The following is a 19691-nucleotide window of genomic DNA, read 5'->3' as shown; positions in this document are numbered from 1 at the left end:
TTATTATCCTTTTTAATGTCCATAGGATTTGTGGTAATAAACCATTTTTCATTCTTTATTTTGGTGATTTTTGTTCTCTTTTTTTCTTGCCCACTTTAACTAGGTTTGTAATTTTTGGTTTTTTTTCCTAATTGTTTGTCCCCCCTGCCCATTTTGTTAATTTCTGTTCTTTTATGTTTTCACCTTCTCCTTGCTTTAGGTATTCTTTAGTCTTCTTTTCCTTGCTACTTAAGATGGATCCTTTGGTCATTGATTTAATATCTTCCTTTCTAATACAAGTATTTACAGCTATGTTTATAGGGAAACTATAAGCTTCCCTCTGATTTCTACATTATCTCATGTTTTTGGTAGTTTGTATTTTTTTGTCATTTGTCATTTACTTCACAGTATTTTCTGATTTCGTTTGTTATTTCATCTTTGAACCATCAATTATTTAGAAGTGTGTTATTTAATCTGCAGGTATTTGAGGTTTTTCTAGAAATCTTCTTACTGGTTTTTAATTTAATTATTTTGTGGTTAGAGAATGTACTCTTTACGATTTTGGTTCATTTAACTTTTTTAAGACTTTATGTTCCAGCAAATGCTCTACCTTGGCAAATGCATCATGTACACTTGAAATTATTGGATGTAGCATTATATAGATGGTAATTAGACCCTGATATTTTGCCTAGTTCTATCAATTGTTGAGAAAGAGGCATTAAAATCTCCTATCCTCATTGTGAAATTGTTCATTTCTCCCTTAACTTAGCCAGTTTTTGCTTTGTGTATTTTTAAGCTTTGTTATTATGTGTATACAAATTTATAATTGTTATGAATTTCTCTTTTATCATTATGAAATGTTTCTCTTCATCTCTAGCAATACTATTTCCTTTGAAGTATTCTATATCTGATACTACAGTAGCCACTTCAGTCTTATTATTGTTTACATGGCATGTCTGTTGCCATCTATTTACTTAACTGTGTCTTTGTATGTAACATGTCTTTCTTATAGACTTGCAGGCAAGCATGCACTAGGGTCTTGCTCTTTTACCCATTCTGTAAATCTCTGCCTTTTAATTGGTATATACAGACCATTAGCATTAATTGAATTATGGAAATGATTGGATTTAAGCTGCTATTTTATCATTTGTTTCTGTTTGTCCCTTCTGTATTTCACTTTCTTTGTCTTCATTTTCTGCCTTCTCTTGGATTATTTGAATGTTTTTTAGTATTCTATTTTAATCTGTCTATTGGCTGTCTGGTAATATCTCTTTGCATTAATTTTTTAGTAGTTGCTCTCGGGATTACAATATGCATATCTAACCATTCACAATCTATCTGGAGTTAACTTTGTGTTATTTTACATAAAACATAGAAACCTTACAACCATATAAGTTCCTTTACCCCTACCATAATCTTTTTGTTGTAGTTTTCAAAATTATTATATTTGCATACATTGAAAACTCCATCAGACAATATTGTAACTTTTATTTTAAAATAGTCACATATAGTTTAATGAACTTATGAGGAAAAAAGTAGACTTTTATATTTACTTAATTATTTGCTCTTTCTTCATTCCTAAAGATACAAATATCCTTCTTATCATTTCTCTTCAGCCTAAAAAATTTTTTTGAATATTTCTTTTAGAACAATCTGCTGATGAATTCTATTAGTTTCTCTTTATATGAGAAGGTTTTTATTTTGCCTTTATTCCTAAAATATATTTTGATTGATAGGTCTTTTATTTCAGTACTTCAAAGATATTTTTTCATTGACTTCTTGTCTTGTTTTTATGATTTATAAGAAATCTGTGGTAATTTAAATCATTATTCCCTTATGTATTCTGTGGGGGAGGGGTGTTTTGGGTTTTTTTTTTCTTCTTTTCTGTCTTCTTTCCAGATTTTTTATTTACCTTTGGCTTTTACTAGTTTGATTGTAATGTGTGTAGGTATGACTTTCTTTCTGAATTTATCCTATTTGGGATTTGCTGAGCTTCTTAAATCTAAGTTTATGTCTTTCACCAAATTTTAGAAGTTTGGGGCCATTATTTCTTCAAATATTTTTTTTTCTGCCCCAATCTCTTGTTCCTCTTTTTCTAGCACTCCAATTACACGTATTTAGACATTTTAATATTTTTATACAGGTATTTGGAGTTTGATTTATATTTTTTCAATCTGTTTTCTATTTCTTGTTCAGATTATATGATTTCTATTGATCTATCTTCAGATTCATTGGCTCTTTTCTCTGTTACCTCTATTCTGCTACTGAGTCCACCTAGTGATTTGTTTCTGTTAGACATTGTATTTTTTCAGTTCTAAAATTTCCTTTTGGTTCTTTTTTATGGTTTCTGTTTCTTTGCTAAGAATTCATTTTTATATTAAATTCAGGTGTATTCTTCTTTACCTCATCAAGCGTAGTTATAAAAGTTGCTTCATAGTCTTCTGATAGTTCTAAATCCTGGGTCATTTAGGGTTTCCATCTGTTATCTTTCCCGTTGAGAATTGGTCATATTTCCTTGGCCCTTTTACGTTGAATAATTTGGGGTTGCATTCTGAATGTTGTGAATGGAATGTTTTATTAAGTCTAGGTCCTGCGATAATCTTCTGCAGAATGTTGATATTTTAGCAGGTAATCAACCAGTTTATGTTTAGACCCTGAGTTCTATCTTATTTACCTTTGCTACGTTGATTTGGCTCTAACCTGGTTCAAAGATTAGTCTGAAACTTGTATGCAAGGTTCAAATCTTAGCCCAGTCCTCTACGCCTTTTCTACATTGGTTTGGGTATATTCTGTGCTTCTGTTACTCAGGGGGTAAGTTGAGACTTGTGAACAGTCGTACACCACCTAATGACGTTTCAGTCAACAACAGATTGTGTACACAGTGGTGGTCCCATAAGATTATAAAAGAACTGCAGAATCCCTATCGCCTACATTGTAGCACAATGCATTACATAGGAACAATTGCCATACCGTATAGCCTAAGTGTGTAGAGGCCATACCATGCAGGTTTGTGATGTCTGCACAATGACAGAGTTGCCTAACGACGGGAACGGATCTCCATCATTAAGTGATTCATGATTCTGTTCACTCCTTAAAACCTTTGAGATGCTTATATGAGACTGAGCTGCTTGTAACATAGCTCAGGGGTTATTCTTAGACTAAGTTTGGTTCATATACAAAATTAAAGTATTTCCTTCTTTGGCTTTCTCCCCTCCTGGATTTTCTCCACACTCTTTGATGCAGAGTCTTCCCCCACCCCCCTGGTTCTTTTCACCACAAAGTCAGGGCTTATACTGGAGTTTAGGCACATACTCCATCATGCTGCTCTGTGAATGATTCCCCCCCTTGGGACAAAGCCAAGAGGAAAATAAAGTCAAACTCTTCCCCATGCAGTTGGACTCCCCTCCACAATCTACCTGTTTCATTTATTTTCAAAGTGCTCAAGCAATTGTTAGGGGTCCAGAGACTTTAGTTGTAATCAGTAAGAAGGATGGGCTGTAATGGGTTTACATTTGCCATATCAGTACTGGAACTCTTTGGGTTTTGTTGTTCTTGTTTTTAATTAATGCAGTATTTCTGTTCCATTATAATTCATTAACAAATAATTAGGCAAAGTTGCTGAAAGTTGGAAAGTTCAATAGTATTCTAAGAAGGGGCTGTTTATAACCTTTCAAAGGAGGAATGAACAGCACAGGGAAGTATTTGACTTCAGTCAGCCAGTATAACCCACCATGTACCATGTGATGAAGACAGTAAAATAATTTCAGAGTTTGCCTTACAAGCTAGTGGACAATAGACTTGCTTCAATGAATAAAGATCAATAAATAAAGATAGTGAGCATATCATTGCAAAAGAAAGGAGTTTAATTATAACTTTTATTTAATTAACCTATTAGAGAAACTTCAAAATAATGAATAACAGCACAGATACAATACAATTTAATTTTTAATCCATTTTCAAAAATTAGTATAATTTTAATATCAGTGGAAAATCTGAATTTATAACACTTTATTTGCTAATTTGCTTTTTTGTAAGTGTTAAAATTTTGTTTAAGAAAACTGCTTTATTTAAATACACTTGATGATTTCTTTTTTAGTATTTTCCTTAATGTGGCTGATGTGGGCTTTCCTAAACTCTTTTTCATTAAATCACAGACACTACCAGAGCAAGAAGAAGCCAGGAGAGTGATGGTGTTGAATATATTTTTATTTCCAAGCATTTGTTTGAAACAGATGTACAAAATAACAAGTATGTGGAAATTTTTAAGAATTTTTGTGGGGCTATTGTTTTCAAGAATGTGCCTGTGTATATCCAGTTGTAGACAACAGAGGGTTCCCCTCCACTTGAAATGTATTTTAATCATTATAATAATATTTGAAATGGATGAAAAGGTGATAATTCAGTTAATACGTGTCAGTCTTCACCTCAAAAAAAATTTTTAATAACCTAGAGCTGCCCATTTCTGTTAAGTTAAACATGTAGGAATTATTTTACAGAATGAGAGAAGGGTCTTAGTGTCTCATTGTGACCTCTTTCCAGCCCACTAATTGAAATTTAACATATAATTTGGATAGAATTTTATTTTAAAAACTAATGAACAACTGTGTGTATATGTTCCTACTTCCACAGTCTCCTCCACACTCACGCAACTCGTTCTCTTATGAAATAAGGTTACCAGTCTTGCTTGTATCATCTCCTCTAGCTAGGTCTGAGTTTTCCCCCCAGGTTTTCCATTTGCTTAAGCATGAATATTTTAGTGTATCAGAAGTGATCTGTGTTTTAATGCAGGATTGTGGGATTTTATTGAAACATCGAAATGCTTTCTTCACATTTGGCGTGATGGTGGTGTTTTTATAGCACATAATCTGCTTCCCTGGCTCCATTAGCCACCACCCAGCTCTTCCAGTTCTGAAGCCGAGCTTGGTTATTCTGTAGTGTGCAGTGAAATTTCAGTAGTTTCTATTGTTTGGCTTATTCACTGTTTTATTGCACTGCATTAGTTCTGAAAAAGGGGTGATGGAAAACATTAGAGCTCTACTGGACTAAAGTACATTCTTTTATGCTTAAGTGTAATACAAGCAAGTGTTACTGATTTGAAAATGTAAAATAGAAGATTTTTTTAAATTGACATTCTGAAGTACTTGGCCCTATTTATTTTATTGAACACAGTAAAAAAAAAAAAATTACATGTTCAGCAAAACTGTCTTTTGCCTATGAATTATAGCTTGCCACTTATAATTATTTTTTAATTCACAAATGATTCTGATGCATCTCTAATTTTCTACAGGTTTATTGAATATGGTGAATATAAAAACAACTACTATGGCACGAGTATAGACTCAGTTCGGTCTGTCCTTGCTAAAAACAAAGTTTGTTTGTTGGACGTTCAGCCTCACGTAAGTAAAGAGTGAACTAATCAATCCCCTTGTGACCCATGTGATCCACTATGCTTCATGTGAGCGTTTCAATATGATGTAAATCTGATGTCTACTCGCTTTTGGCATATATGTGGCTTTTCTAAGATGACAAACACATTTAAATGTAATTTGAGATGTCTTTGAAAAAATGTAACTCCTGTTTACATTCACTTTTTGTCCAGTACAATGACTCATAGATATTTCTGTGTAATTCATATTTTTTTAAATACATTACATTATTGCATGCCTAATGTATTCTTATGTATTATGTACTATTATAAGAGGGGATAATTTTTAACAGTGGGCATTTTGGTTTTTGATCCTCTTTCTTTGATTTTAGTTTCTGTATACAGTAGTCTCCCCTCATCTGCCGTTTCAGTTTCCATGGCTTTAGTTACCTGCGATCAGTGCAGGTGCAAAAATATTAAATGGAAAAATCCAGAAATAAATAACTTATAAGTTTTAAATTACAGACTGTTCAAGACTATACTTTCAGGGATCATTTCTATAGTTTGTAAATTACAGACTGTTCTGAGTGGAGTGATGAAATCTCACCTCATCCCACCTAGTACATGAATCATCCCTTTGTCCAGTGTATCCGTGCTATACAGTATGTGTGTATAGGAAAAACATTGTATATATAGGGTGTGGTACTATCTGTGCTTCAGGTATCCACTGGGTATCTTGGAATGTATCCCCCATGGCTAAGGACTCCTGTATATCCCAGAAGTGTAAACCCCCCACTAGAGCTATGGGGTATTTCACAGGAATTGTGCTGAATGAGATCCCTATTGAAGCTGTCAGGTAGATCCTTGCCTGTCACCCTGGGAACCCTTATCAACATTCTGGACTGAGAATACCAGCGGATGGAGCCATTCAACTTCTTGTCAAGTCATATATCCTCTGGTCGATACCCGACCCGCAGCATTTTCCTCATCCCCCAGGGGTCACAGATTCTCCCTCAGCTGATGACTGCACCCTGGGGTGCACAACCTCCAAATGCCAGAGTGACCTGCAGAAGCTCTTTGTACCTGTTAAGGAAGATGAATCTGGAGTAAAAGAGTCCCAAGCTTCAGTGGGGAAGCTCATTCCCAATTTAAGCACCAGCAGCAGATGGATAGTCCTGCTTATGCAGAACCGCTCTGCAGATGTACTGGGTCTAGTCGCTCCCAGACTCCACTGTGTAGCTTCAGCCCTTCATTCACAGTGCCTCTCCAGCCCCTCTGTCCCCACCACCACCACTCTCTACCCTCTCTCTTATGCACACATGTGGCCTGTCTAACCTTTCAGTGGAGTTGATGATTTATATTCATATTCTAGAGAGGTCTTGACATATAGATCAAGAATAGCCTTCAACTTTCACCCTTCCATCAGTCACCCTTGATTATAGACGAGTCCCCAGAAGCATAGTGTAAGTAAAATATTTGATGAGGGAATATTGACAATTTTTATGGAGAGCAGGGTGCTGCCCTTTAAGGGCACTCTGAAGGGTCGATTGAAGGAGAACTTATGCTTGAGATCAGGCAGAGGCTTAAATGGGATAATTGGAAAACTTTCATGGACAGAAGTGTATTTAACTCATCGTATCTTTGGGGTATTTGATCTAAAAACCAATTTTATGTTATTTTTAGATACTTCTTTTCAATACTAATTATGACATATTTCAAAACATTTTAAAATATAAATTACATTCTCCAGCTTCTTTTCAGGGGTGTTTGTTACATTTAATTGTCAACAACTGATTGAATAATAATATATCAAAAGACCTACTGACCTTAAATAGAAAATAATTTTAAAAGAAAATTCAGTAAGTTATGATGTTATGAAGAAATATGAGAAACGTCTTTTCTTCCTTATAGACAGTGAAGCATTTAAGGACACTTGAATTTAAGCCCTATGTGATATTTATAAAGCCTCCATCAATTGAGCGTTTGAGAGAGACAAGAAAAAATGCAAAGATTATTTCAAGCAGAGATGACCAAGGTGCCGCAAAGCCTTTTACAGTAAGTATGTTGATGCTTAGTGATAGTACAAGGGGTCTTGGGAAGTTCATGGAAATATTCATGTTATCTTTTAATCCCATTTTTCCACGAACTTTTTTTTTTCCTTTTTTTTTTTCTTTGGCCGGTAAGGGGATTGCGACCCTCGGCACGGTGTTGTCTGCACCATGCTCAGCCAGTGAGTGCACTGGCCATCCCTATATAGGATCCGAACCTGCGGCCTCAGCGCTCCCAGTGCCGCACTCTCCCGAGTGAGCCATGGGGCCGGCCCTTTCCACGAACTTTTTGAAGTACCCTCGTGCATAAGCAAAACCTAAAAGCACACATGCAGTTTCAGCCACTTAGGAAGACTGTGATAGATAACATTGTGATCCAAAAGTCTCTAAAAGACAAAATTGTATTTAGGCACATACATTTTGAACAATTACACTGTGATTGCTTTTAGTGCTTCTGTGAATGGAGCTTCATATTAAATCGCTCAAAACTATTTTATATGCTATTATGCATACATTTCAGACATTTATATAAACATTTATAGAAAAGTTAGACCAATTAGTTTTTAGACTAGCTTTATTTTTAAAGCTAAAGATATCAAAGTCAGTTACTATTACTCATTAATAGTCTAAATGAAAAAAATGTAATAATTTGCCTTATCTCCTTGTATCAACAATCATATTTAGCATGATAAAAGTAAAAGCACTGTTTGGATATAGAACAAGTAGGTTAGTGTTATTCAACAATAATATTTGTATTTCCTGAGTGTTTTGGAAATGATGACTGTGGAATGTTAATGGCTATAATGGCTTGTGGCAAGGCCTTTCATTGCTTTTGTTTTTAATCTTAATATATCTACCTTTGGATCAAAAATAGCAAAGAAATTAAATGTTAAGAGCTCCCCCCTCGCCCCCCACATAATTAGCTCATCTTTAACCTTAGTCTGTATTGATTTGTAAACTGTTAAAATTGTGGTTACAAAATGCGGGTCGTAGTTTTGATTCTCAATGTTTGATAAGTATCTTTCTTCTAAAACGCTGACAGTACATATCCATGGTGAATAGGTAGTGTCATATGCTGTTAGTTACCTGAGGCTTTTGAGTAACGCTGAAGTTAAATTTTCAGCTTTTGTGAAATCTTATATGACCTTGAAATGTGGACTCTGAAATTATTTCAGTATGTTGCAATATAAAGAGTTATTGTACCATATATAAATTAAAGGTTTCTCAATGGGGATAATAAATGATAACATACTCTTATGATTTGGCTCACTTACATTTATGTATATAATGATACGGTCTTGAATTATACAGCCACCTGAAATACGTCTTGGCTTCAAAATGTGACATAAAGGGCTCCTGAAACACTTCTAATGAAATATAGGAAGGACCCAGTAACTATCCTTTTACAAATGTATCCCACTCTGAAAAAGTAGTTTATACTATAAATGTCTTACTATGAATAAGCATAAAAATGCAGCCAAAGTATGAGTTAATATTTCTTTTTTTTCCCCCCAATAGGTATTTTAACACCAACGTATTCCTGTAATGAGTTAGTGACTAATTATCCAGAAATTCATTAAGGAGTGAGGGAGTTTTGACTTTTGTCAGAGCAGTTCAGTTACAGTGAATCAGAGAGATACTATTAGAAATTATGACTTCTGAAAACTTGTAGTTAAAGAGGATAATGTTTTACTTCGGCCGAGGTGAAGACAACGTAGAACAGCATTAGGTAAACCAGTTGTAGAATGTTTACATTAATGTGAAGTGATGTACTTGCCTGGTTAACCAATTTTTTTAAAATACTTTCTTTTGTAGGAAGAAGACTTTCAAGAAATGATTAAATCTGCACAGATAATGGAAAGTCAATATGGTCATCTGTTTGACAAAATTATAGTAAATGATGATCTCACCGAGGCATTCAGTGAGCTAAAAACAACTTTTGACAAATTGGAGACAGACACCCATTGGATACCAGTGAGCTGGTTACATTCATAACTAAGGGAAAGTTCCATATTCATCTTTTTTATAGAGTGCATGATTAAATCAGTTACCGTTTTGGTAGTAGGGTTTTTAAATGTAGATCACTGTCATAGATGTACAGTCTTGGTTAAATTTATTGCCAGTTTTGTTCATATCTTTTTACAACTTTATTTCAAACACAGACCCCAAATCAAAGTTTGCACAGTACTGTATTGTGAAGGAAACTTTGAACCTCTGGTTGTTTTTAACATAGCTCTGTCTGCAAGATGAGGTTGAATTTTTTAAAGAGACACAGCTAGAGACTTAATATGTATCTGAGTTCTGCACTTCAGTTGGTCTCAGACGTGATGGCTGCCATCGAGTTTGCATGTTCGCAGTTGAAGGTATTAACTTAGCGGCCTTGAGCAGCTCCAGACAGACAAGACAGCTTTGCTATTTCCAGATGGACCATCACGGATTTAACTGAGCTGACAGTAAAGAGTCCTCTCACTATTCAAAGAGTGCAGACTTTTTCTTAGGGATCCACAATATGTTCACAGTGTGTGCATTTTTAAATCTTTCTTAAAGGAGTAACTGAAAATTTACCCTGACTGAGTGGCCTTCATATCAAAGCTTGAGAAGTCCTTGAGTACGTATCAATGACAGATCTTTAATAAGGGAAAATAGACTTTTAAAAATTATTATACATGTAACTAAAAACCTTTCCTTATGGCATTAGTCTTAGTAAGAATGGTGATGTCTTGGGGCAAGAAATGATTACAAAGGACATTTTTATTTATAAATTCTCAGAAGACATTTCTGGAATCACCAAAAAGGTTTTCTTAGCTGGCTTTGGGTTGTCTCCATAAATTATAAGAATGTGATTCCTATTGTAAAACATGCTTTACATATTACTGATATAGTTAAAGAAATGTGATCATTTTTCAGATATGTGCAATTGATTACCACGTATTTAAATTTCACTAAGATGTGTTTTGGAAAACTTTTCATGTAATGTTATTTCTTTGTCATCAAAGTGATTCTTAACACTGGCCAGATACCCTTCTAACATTGCCATTGTTGAAGTTTGAGAGAGACTATTACATTGTAGATATTTAGGTAGGATCTCTCATTTTTCATTGATACTACAGATCTTCAGCAAGTGAATTATATAGTTCCAAATACTAGAAATGCCCATAAGTTCTGTAAGAGAACATGTCCTACCATTCTTGCATGCAGTAAGACCCTGCCAATTGAAAATCACTGCATCTGTGACTTTCAAACAGAAAAAAAAACATGTTATTTTTTGTTGATTTGTAAAGGGAGTTTAGATGTCATGTTTAAAGAAAGATAGAATGTAGTGAAATTTTATATATTTATGAAATATTTGAAAGGAATATTTTTTTAACTATCAAATTGAGCTATTCATAAAATAAATTGATTGTATGTAAAGATGTCATAATTTAAAATAATAGTTTTATAAATCAACGTTAACATTCCATGTAAATATTTGACCTTTACCCAGATACATCCACAAGTGGGTTATATGTGCCCTGCACATTCAGTAGCATTATTCGCTGGATTTCCTTCAGACATGCCAAATTGCACATTAGAAATAGGCAGATGTAACTCCAATGGCCTTGATATACATTCACACCAAAATAGGTAGATAATGAGACTAAATGTTATATAACAACATAATTCAAACAGTGAATTCTAAGTTTATTAATTAAATGGCAAGCAATTTAGTTAAAAAAAAAAAAAATCAAGGAGAGTGTTACCAAATCCAATGGTAAAGCCATACTTTGAAGTTGTGTGTGGCTGGTCTAAGAGAAGTACAAGTTTTAAATAGATGGTTTGGGTAGAATATTTTGACTTTAATTTCTTATAAATCAAGACCCCTTATACAAAAAAAAATGATGGGAAGTGTATAGTGACTTAGGCAATCATCTGAATAATTTAGGCAGTCCAAATTCTTTACTCTGAAATATTCATACTGATTTTTTTTTTTTCTCATTTGCAGATAATTGCTTTAATTCTTCACTTTGGAGACAGAGATATAGTATAAGGTGGCAGAAATAGTCCTTTTTGGTGGTGGTGGTAATAAAAATATAACTGTCCAGAGCTTTCTCCTTTTTTAGACCAGAGCTAGAACATTATTTTTAAAATAATGAAAAGAAAGGGGCATTTTGGCAATTCAAGAAATCAGGTAGTATTCATCGTCTTATAAGTGGTGTTTGTATGGCCATCTTGATGCTTAGAGAGATATGTGATGAAAATTTAGTAAGGCAGGGCCCACTACAAGGGTTCAAGGATAACTGTAGCAAAAGGTCCTTGATCCTGTATGGTCCTGACCCCAGCTCCCTTCTCCAGCAAGAACAGCCTATGCTCCCCACTTGTAGCAGCCTGCTTCCGAGACAGAGAGTCAGCCACTATTTGAGAGGAAAGGAATGTTTGCTTTTTTAAGGCCATATATTTAAAATCCAAGACCAAGAAGGAAGTTCTATACTCCCATGATTAAAAAATTAGAATTGGTTAAAAATAAAAAGGTGAACTTGAAATATAATTTTTTTAGCATGATTTTACTAACCAGTATGAAAGTTCTTGGTATTTTATAAGGCTGACATTTTTGGTATTATATGATTGAATGTATCTAAATTGTAATAATTTAAAATTGACAAATATGTAAACTTCTCAGATTTACAAAACTATGTTAAAATCTTCCTGACGATACAGATTTTTATTATTTATTTTCTTTTGGACTAGTAAGGATTTATAAATAAATGTAATGGAAAACCTTTGATCTTAATAAAGTATCTTCAGACAATGTCAACATATTTTAAGTGTACTTGAAAATTGTTTGGGGCCTTGGATAGTCCATTCTACTTTTATTCCGTTCTATTCTACTGTTTCCCATGGTAGAACAAAGTCTATTTTCTACTATGACACAAAGCAATTTATTCAAACTTGCCATGTCTAAAATTAAATTTTATATTTTTTTCATTCATGTGCTGGTTTCATCAAGGTTGTTGGAGAAATGGAATTCACTAGTCTTGCTCTTACCCATACAGTAGAGCAGTTTAAAGATGTGGAGAGATACAGAGGGATGGACGACCCAGGACCATCCATGATGAAAACACCCCTCCCCCTCTCCACCTCCTTTCCATTAGGATTCAGGGTGTTACACACCTCCTCTTCCTGAGTTCCAGTCAAGCAAAAAGCAAAACGAAACTTTTTCAGCTGTGCATAGGAGGACAAACTGTCATCTGCCTATACAGACAAACTAATTAGTATTGGCCTTGCTTCAGGAGTTGAGCCATTTAGCTCCAGCTCTGCTTCTGCAGAAAGACTATACTGTGTAGTGGTTAAGAGTATGGGATGTGGAGCCAGAATTCTTGACTTCAAACTACAGTTTTGCCTGTTAGCAATTTTGCAACATCGGGAAAAACATCAAACCTCTCTAACCTTTATTTTCTCATCAGAAAAATGGAGATAATAATAGTGCTTACCTCACAGAATTGTTGTGGTCATGAAATGAAAGAATGCATGTCAAAAACTTAGAACAAAACCTGGGACAGAAGTGTTCAATAATTGTGGGCTCCTGTTTTATAATGATCAGTGTCATCACATCACATGATTTAAAAATAGCTGTATAAGTGTTCTTAATCACCCTACATAAACAGTTTCCCTATTAGTAAATCCACTGGAAGTTTTCTAATAAAGAATGCTTATTACATGCTTTATTTTTTTTTTTTTTTAATTCCATTGCTTCCCACCAACTGATACATCAGGAACTAATTACATAATCCACAATAGGAAACTGAACCAATTTTTATTTTTAACCACTGGGTATGCAATATACTTGATAACAGTTTCAAAGAAATTTCAAAGAAATGCCCCTTAATTGTATTAATGCCCTGTCGTCTGCTGCCACTCTTCTTTTCCAAGTGCTTGCCCAGATTATACTTAAGCTTCTGGAGGACAGAAAATATTGTACTTTTATTACAGCTACCTTATACACACACACAGGCTTAATTACTGCCTGACCAAATTGTACTTATTAATCATAGAACATTCATTTGATTGCCATATACTCTCATTTAATCCTCACAGCTATCTTGTATGGAAGGTATCTTCATATTTCACAGTTGAGAAAACTGAAGAGCAGCGCTTAAGTCTCTTGCCACCAGGACATTGGTGATGAGCTGTGGGATCAGGGTTTTAATTATCATCCGGCTTCCTCCAGCTCCATGCTGTTTTCACTACACTATGCTTCCTGGCATTGCTATAACTGAGCTAAAGCTGGAAACAGGTAAGATTTGGAAAATTAGAGCAGTAATTGTTTATCCTTCTTACACATATGCAGTTTGCAGAGTTTTCTCAGAACAATGTTGCTTTCGTCAGATATACAGTAACTTGATGTATCTATGCCTGTATGAGTGGGTTAATCTTCAAATTGAGGCTATTGCCAGAAGTGTACAAAAATTTATATAGCATGATATGCAATATTCTGTTTAGTCTGCCTAAGTCCCAGTCCTGAGTGATGAATCATGATTGGTCTCAATCAGTCATGACAATCTCTTTGCAGTGATTGATCTGGGCTGGTCATGCTACCAGTTCCAAGTAATGTTTTATCTGTTGGAGAAACTATAAGAAAGACACATTACCTGATTTAAACAAACAATGGCATGAAGTGAAAATCCTTGTTGACCCTGCCCCTATTCTTTCTGCTTGATATGCTTCAATTATGTTGTGATGCTTGTTTATATGGCAGCCATAATCCTAACCCTAAACCAGAGGATGACAAAGGCCTATCTACTAAAGATGACTGAGTAAAGAGAAAAAGATCCTAAATCCATAATACTGAGCTGCTGAATCAGTCCTGGGACATCTTTTCTCAAATTGTTGTATAAAAAATAAATGTTCTGATGGTTTAAGTCACTGTTAGGTTATTGTTTACTTGTTGCTGAATGCACTCCTAATTGAAAGCAGTATCCACAAGCAACTTAGGTTAGTCACTGTATCTACTTTCACTTACCAAAGGCTATCTTTTGACTCAGCTGTCACAGGATCTGCACTGACACAACTTTTGAACTTTAAAATACTCTGGAACTTACAGGGTGGGCAAAAGCAAAAGATTCTTTTTAAATTTTATTTTTCTTGGGTTCCACTTTTTCTCCTCCACAATATGGATAAGAATTTAACTTCAAAATTTAAGTTTGGAGAAAGTTGTGCTTACATTTTGGGGATTTACAAGTTTATCATGGTTGTGTTCTAACTTTATTTTTTTGGTGGCTGGCTGGTAAGGGGATATGAACCGTTGATCTTGGTGTTATCAGCACCATGCTCTAACCAAGTGAGCCGATCAGCCACCCCTGTTCTAACTTTATCAGTCACTCAACATATCTTGTAAATTAAAAGGCTGACCAAACATTAGTCAAATTTACCATTTGAACAAAGCAATACCTATTTAATTATTTCATTGGACTTGAGTAATAATAATACCAAAAAGTCCGTTTGTTGAGCCTTTGCTCTGTGCCAGGCACTTTGCTAATTAGTAGTGTATAAGCTGTTCGTGATCATTGACTTCACTCAATGTAGAAAAAAATCTAAATAAAAGTATTTAAATAACTCTTGGCCATGGGCCACAGGCCATGGTCACCTGCACCTGGGAACAGGTCAGGGATCATGCCTGGGGTCCTGGGCAGGGAGCCAAGGGCAGTACTCCCCTCCCAAAAACAAATAAGAGCACACCAAAAACACCAAATCTGTGTGGGTGGCCCACCACAGCCACCGCCACAGCCATGGCTGCTGAATAAACTGCTTGACACCACAGCAGCAGCCACAGCCACTGTGAAGACAGCTCGCTGGATACTCCACTGCATTGACACACAGAGAGTCACCAGCAGAGACCAGAAAAAGAAGAGGATGTCTCTCTCCTCAAAGTCCTCTCTAGAGTATTAGAAAAAGCAACTGCTCTACCAGATGACCAGACATCAACATAGAGATACTAGAAATATGAAAAACCAAGAAAATATGACACAGCAAAAGAATACAGTAATTCTCAAATACCAGACCTTATAGAGCAGGAAACCCTTGATATGACTGAAAAGTAATTCTAAGCAACTCCAATCTTAAGGAAATTCACTGAGATAGGAGAAGATTCAGTTAGACAACATAAAGAAATGAGGGGAAAAAAATCCAGAATATGAAGGAGGAAATTTTAAAAGATTAATTCATTAAAAAATGTAGCAGAACTCATGGACCTGAAAGATTCACTCAATGAAATAAACACAATCAATAGCTTAAGCAGCAGGCTAGAATAAGCAGACAAAAGAATTTCTGATCTGGAAGATAGTCTTTTCAAAATAACCCAGGCAGACAACAAAAAGGAAAAAAAATTTTTTAAATGAAGAAAATCTAAGAAAGCTAGAAGACAACCTTAGTGCACAAACATTCGAATCATGGGTGTTCCAGAAGGGGAGGAGAAAGGAAAAGGCAGGGAAAACCTATTCACCAAAATAATAAAATTTCCCAGGTATAGGGAGAGATACAGACCTTTAAATCCAGGAGGCTCAAAGATCCCCAAAGAGATTCAACCCAAAAAAATCCTCTCCAAGCAAAGCTCAAAGACACAGAGAGAATCTAAAAAGAAGCAAAAGTGCCAAGTCACCTATAAGGAAGCCCCTGTCAGACTAATAGCTGACATCTCATCAGAAACTCTACAGGTCAGAAGAAAATGGGATGATATATCCAAAATACTAAAAGAAAAAAACTGCCAGCCAAGAATACTATACCCAGCAAGGCTATTCTTTAGAAACGAGGGAAAAATAGTGCATTTTCCAGAGAATGTAAAGCTGTGGGAGTTCACCACCACATGACCAGCCCTTCAAAAAATCCTCAAGGAAGCCCTGAATCTGGAATCTGAAAACCTATAATCACTACCATGAATACACAAGAAAGAACAAAACACACTGATAGAAAAAAATGCAAATGAGAAAGAGAAAAAAACCTAAATCTTACCACCACAAAAAGCCATAGTGACGATGTAATAATGCCCCTACTTTATTTCTGATTTTACTATTTTCAGTCTCCTCTCTTTTTTCTTAGTCAGTCTAGATAAAGGTTTACAAATTTTGTTGATCTTTTTGAAGAATCAACTTCTGGTTTTGTTGATTTTTCTTTATTGTTAATCCCATTTCATGTATTTCTGTTGTAATCTTTGTTATTTCCTACTTATATTTTATTTTGGTTTAGTTTGCTCTTCTTTTTCTATTTTCTTAAGTTAGAAGTTTACTGATTTGGGATTTTTCTTATTTTTTAATATGGGTGTTTACAAGTATAAATTTTTTTCAAAGCACTGTGGAAAAAAAAATTGGAAGCAATAGGCTTCTAAAATGACAAATTATCTCTGAATTTCCACCTGTATGTCTAACACTTTTTCATTTTGCTTATATGTTTATATTCCTTGTATGTTTAGTAGAACCCAATTTAAAATTGATGCATTTATTTTGGGAAGTTTTTTTTATTATTAAATTTTGTGGTAGCAAGTAAAGTTGAAAAAATAGATATTTTTATTGTAAAAATATTAATATAATAAATAAATAACTCTGGGATACAATATAATTGTGTTACAGAAAAGCTATATAGCATAAAATAATAACTTGTGAAAATATATTGCTATTAGGAATCTGAAAGATACCAGAATAACTAAGGGTGAAAGTAGGAAGGAAGCAATACGAATGTACTTAAGTATAAGTTAAATTATTATTTTGTAAGAATTTAAAAGCAGTCATCTCTGGGACTAAAGGTAAATACAAAGAAGAATTGGAAAGAATCCATAAAATGAGATGACAGAAACATGACCAAATGTACCTCTTACAGCAAATTTAAATAGCATAAATTCATATATTAAGAGACAACTTTTCAACCACATCAGGAAATGAAACCAACCACATGCTTCCAGAAGAGAAAGATTTAAAGAGAATTGGCAGCAATATGCCAGGCAGATGCAAACACAGCAGAAGACAATTAATGATAAAATCAGTTGAATTCAGTGTTTTCTTAATTGGGTCAAAAATCTGTTCTTTAGTAATGGTATAAGCCACAAAAGGAAGAGCATTGAAAGCATAGAGCAAAAACCTGAGAAACATAATCAACAAGACCACATTATTTGGTAATCTGTAAAGTGCTTCTCTTAGACCTTGAAAAAAAAATTGGTTATAGAGAATCTGATATCATAATTCCTCAGGCTGATCTCATAGCTACAGGAAGAATGCTTTGTCCTGAAAACTGAGATTACACCTTCTACTCAAGAGCCCCACTGAGCATGTACAAAACACAATCTTAAAGTAGGCCACAAGGAAAACCTCATTAAATCCCAAATATTTAGATACCTCAAGTTACATTTTATGACCACAGTCCAATACCACAAATAGAACCCCCCCCAAAAAAACCTAAAAAATTGTTTTAAAGTGTTCTGATCATTGAGGAAATAAAAATGAAATTGCAGATTACCCAAAAAATAACATTGAAACTATCAATCTATGGAATATGGCTAAAACTGAGCTTGGGAAAAGTTGTCACTTTAAAAACTTTTTAAGGAAAAAAAATTAAAAAACATTGGCTCAAGCAACTCGGAAAATAATAACATGAGTAGTATTTTGGCTAGGTTATTGTAGACACTAAATTTTCCAGGAATGCACTACCATGTAAATCAAAGGAAGACTCAACATTTTTTTCAGAACTTTACTAAGAGTCTTGCACTGCTTTGGAACACTGTGTCCCAATGGCAATACCATTTGGGCTCTTGAGTCTCTAATGGGACACATCCCACACACCCTTGCTGTGGCATACATAGTAATTACAGGCATTTGATCACTGTTGTGTTGCTTGAGCATTAACATATCAAAATATGTAGTATTTTATTTTCAATGGCTTTCCTTTTATTTCCCCTTCCATTACAATGGGGTTTCTTTTTAATTCTGCAGATTACATTATCTGTAGACTTCCTTTCAGGATAGCAAAGGGGTATTACAAAATTTCTCTTACACAAAGGGACCACTGGGTATGATAGGGCAGAGTGCTGTTGCTGTAGATGCGTGGTCATTCAAATCCCATCTATTGTACACCCTTGGAGTTTCACTGCTCATCCTGTTTCAGTGTTATATTTTGATATGATTAATACATAACAGCATAAATTAGTATTCTTAGAGATACTACTGCTAGGAACAGACTGCTGAAGAAGAAATATCTTTAAAGTTAAAATATTTTCAAGAAATATGTAAGAGGATTAAATAAAATAATGGACATTACTAACGACCTAAATATTAATTTAAAGATTAAGCTGACAGATTCTCCCAGAACATAATCAAAAAACGATAAGAAATGAAAATTGAAAAAAATGTCGAGACATAGATAGTAGATCCAAGAGATCCAGTGTCTGCCTAATAGGGTTTCCCATAAGGAGAATAATAGTAAGCTAGAAATATAAAATAAACAATAAATATCTCTAAATTGAAGATACGTCTTCAGATTTAAATAAAATTACTATCTAGTGCTCTACTATATATATAATGTTGCAAAAAGATACAGATACTTTTTTTTGAAATGTGTGAAGCCCAGCAGTAGAGAATTCTATAAGCTCATTGAGTGAGACAGAGACCAAGAGAAAGACGCTCCTTTCAAAGGAATGAAAAATCTGCTGAGCATCAAACATTTCATCTGCAACAGGATAATAGATGACAAAAGACGCATTGTATACTAGGAAGAAAATGAGTTTGGAGCCCAGAGTTTTATAACCAGCCAGACTATCCTTCGAGAGTGATAATAAAATAGTTAGGCATTCAGCGACTTAGACATTTTTATCACCCTTACATTCTTCCTAAAAAAAAAAAGACTTGAAGATGCACGTCAGCAATGAAAAGGAAAATTGAGAAAATTTTCAGCAATAAAAATTTGTGAAAGAAGGCACAAATAAAAGTGATGGTGATAAGCGAAAGAACCAGCAAAACTTAGACAATACTAAATAAAAAGGATTTACATTCACGTCGCAGCTATACACACTTCACAGCTATTACATCATACAAATGACTTATCCTCCCTGGACCTTCCTTTTCTTATCTATGAAACAGAAGTAATAATAATAGGACTGATGCAATAGGGTTCTTTAAGATGCTTCACCTAAAGCCCTGAGGATGGTTGTTTGGCATCTGGTAAATGTTCAGTAGATACTAGCTATTACTGTGGACATGGTGGGCTTCAAATTGTTAAAACATTTTTAGAGGTCAATATGGCAGGTCCATCAAGAGTTAAAATACACATGCCTCTGGCCCAAGCAG

At 34.6% G+C, this 19691-nt stretch overlaps 1 protein-coding gene across 2 annotated transcripts in view; it reads left to right on the top strand.

The window, feature by feature from the left end:
- The window catches only part of MPP7 (MAGUK p55 scaffold protein 7), a 226494-nt gene extending 214470 nt beyond the window's left edge, over positions 1 to 12024 (top strand). The window contains exons 14-18 of one of the 2 annotated variants that reach the window (XR_010023832.1): positions 4134 to 4227; positions 5267 to 5375; positions 7256 to 7399; positions 9208 to 10000; positions 11375 to 12024. Coding sequence is in view for 1 of the 2 variants with exons in the window: in XM_063099009.1 (XP_062955079.1) it covers positions 4134 to 4227; positions 5267 to 5375; positions 7256 to 7399; positions 9208 to 9387 (527 nt within the window). In the remaining variant the exon portion in view is untranslated. Of the gene's footprint in view, positions 1 to 4133; positions 4228 to 5266; positions 5376 to 7255; positions 7400 to 9207 lie in introns of both variants that reach the window. The other variant, XM_063099009.1, reaches the window with a different exon arrangement.
- The last annotated feature ends 7667 nt before the right edge of the window (positions 12025 to 19691 follow it).

This window comes from Cynocephalus volans, chromosome 6, assembly GCF_027409185.1.
Source record: "Cynocephalus volans isolate mCynVol1 chromosome 6, mCynVol1.pri, whole genome shotgun sequence".
NCBI lineage: Eukaryota > Metazoa > Chordata > Mammalia > Dermoptera > Cynocephalidae > Cynocephalus > Cynocephalus volans.
This window is presented reverse-complemented; position numbering and strand designations above follow the sequence as displayed.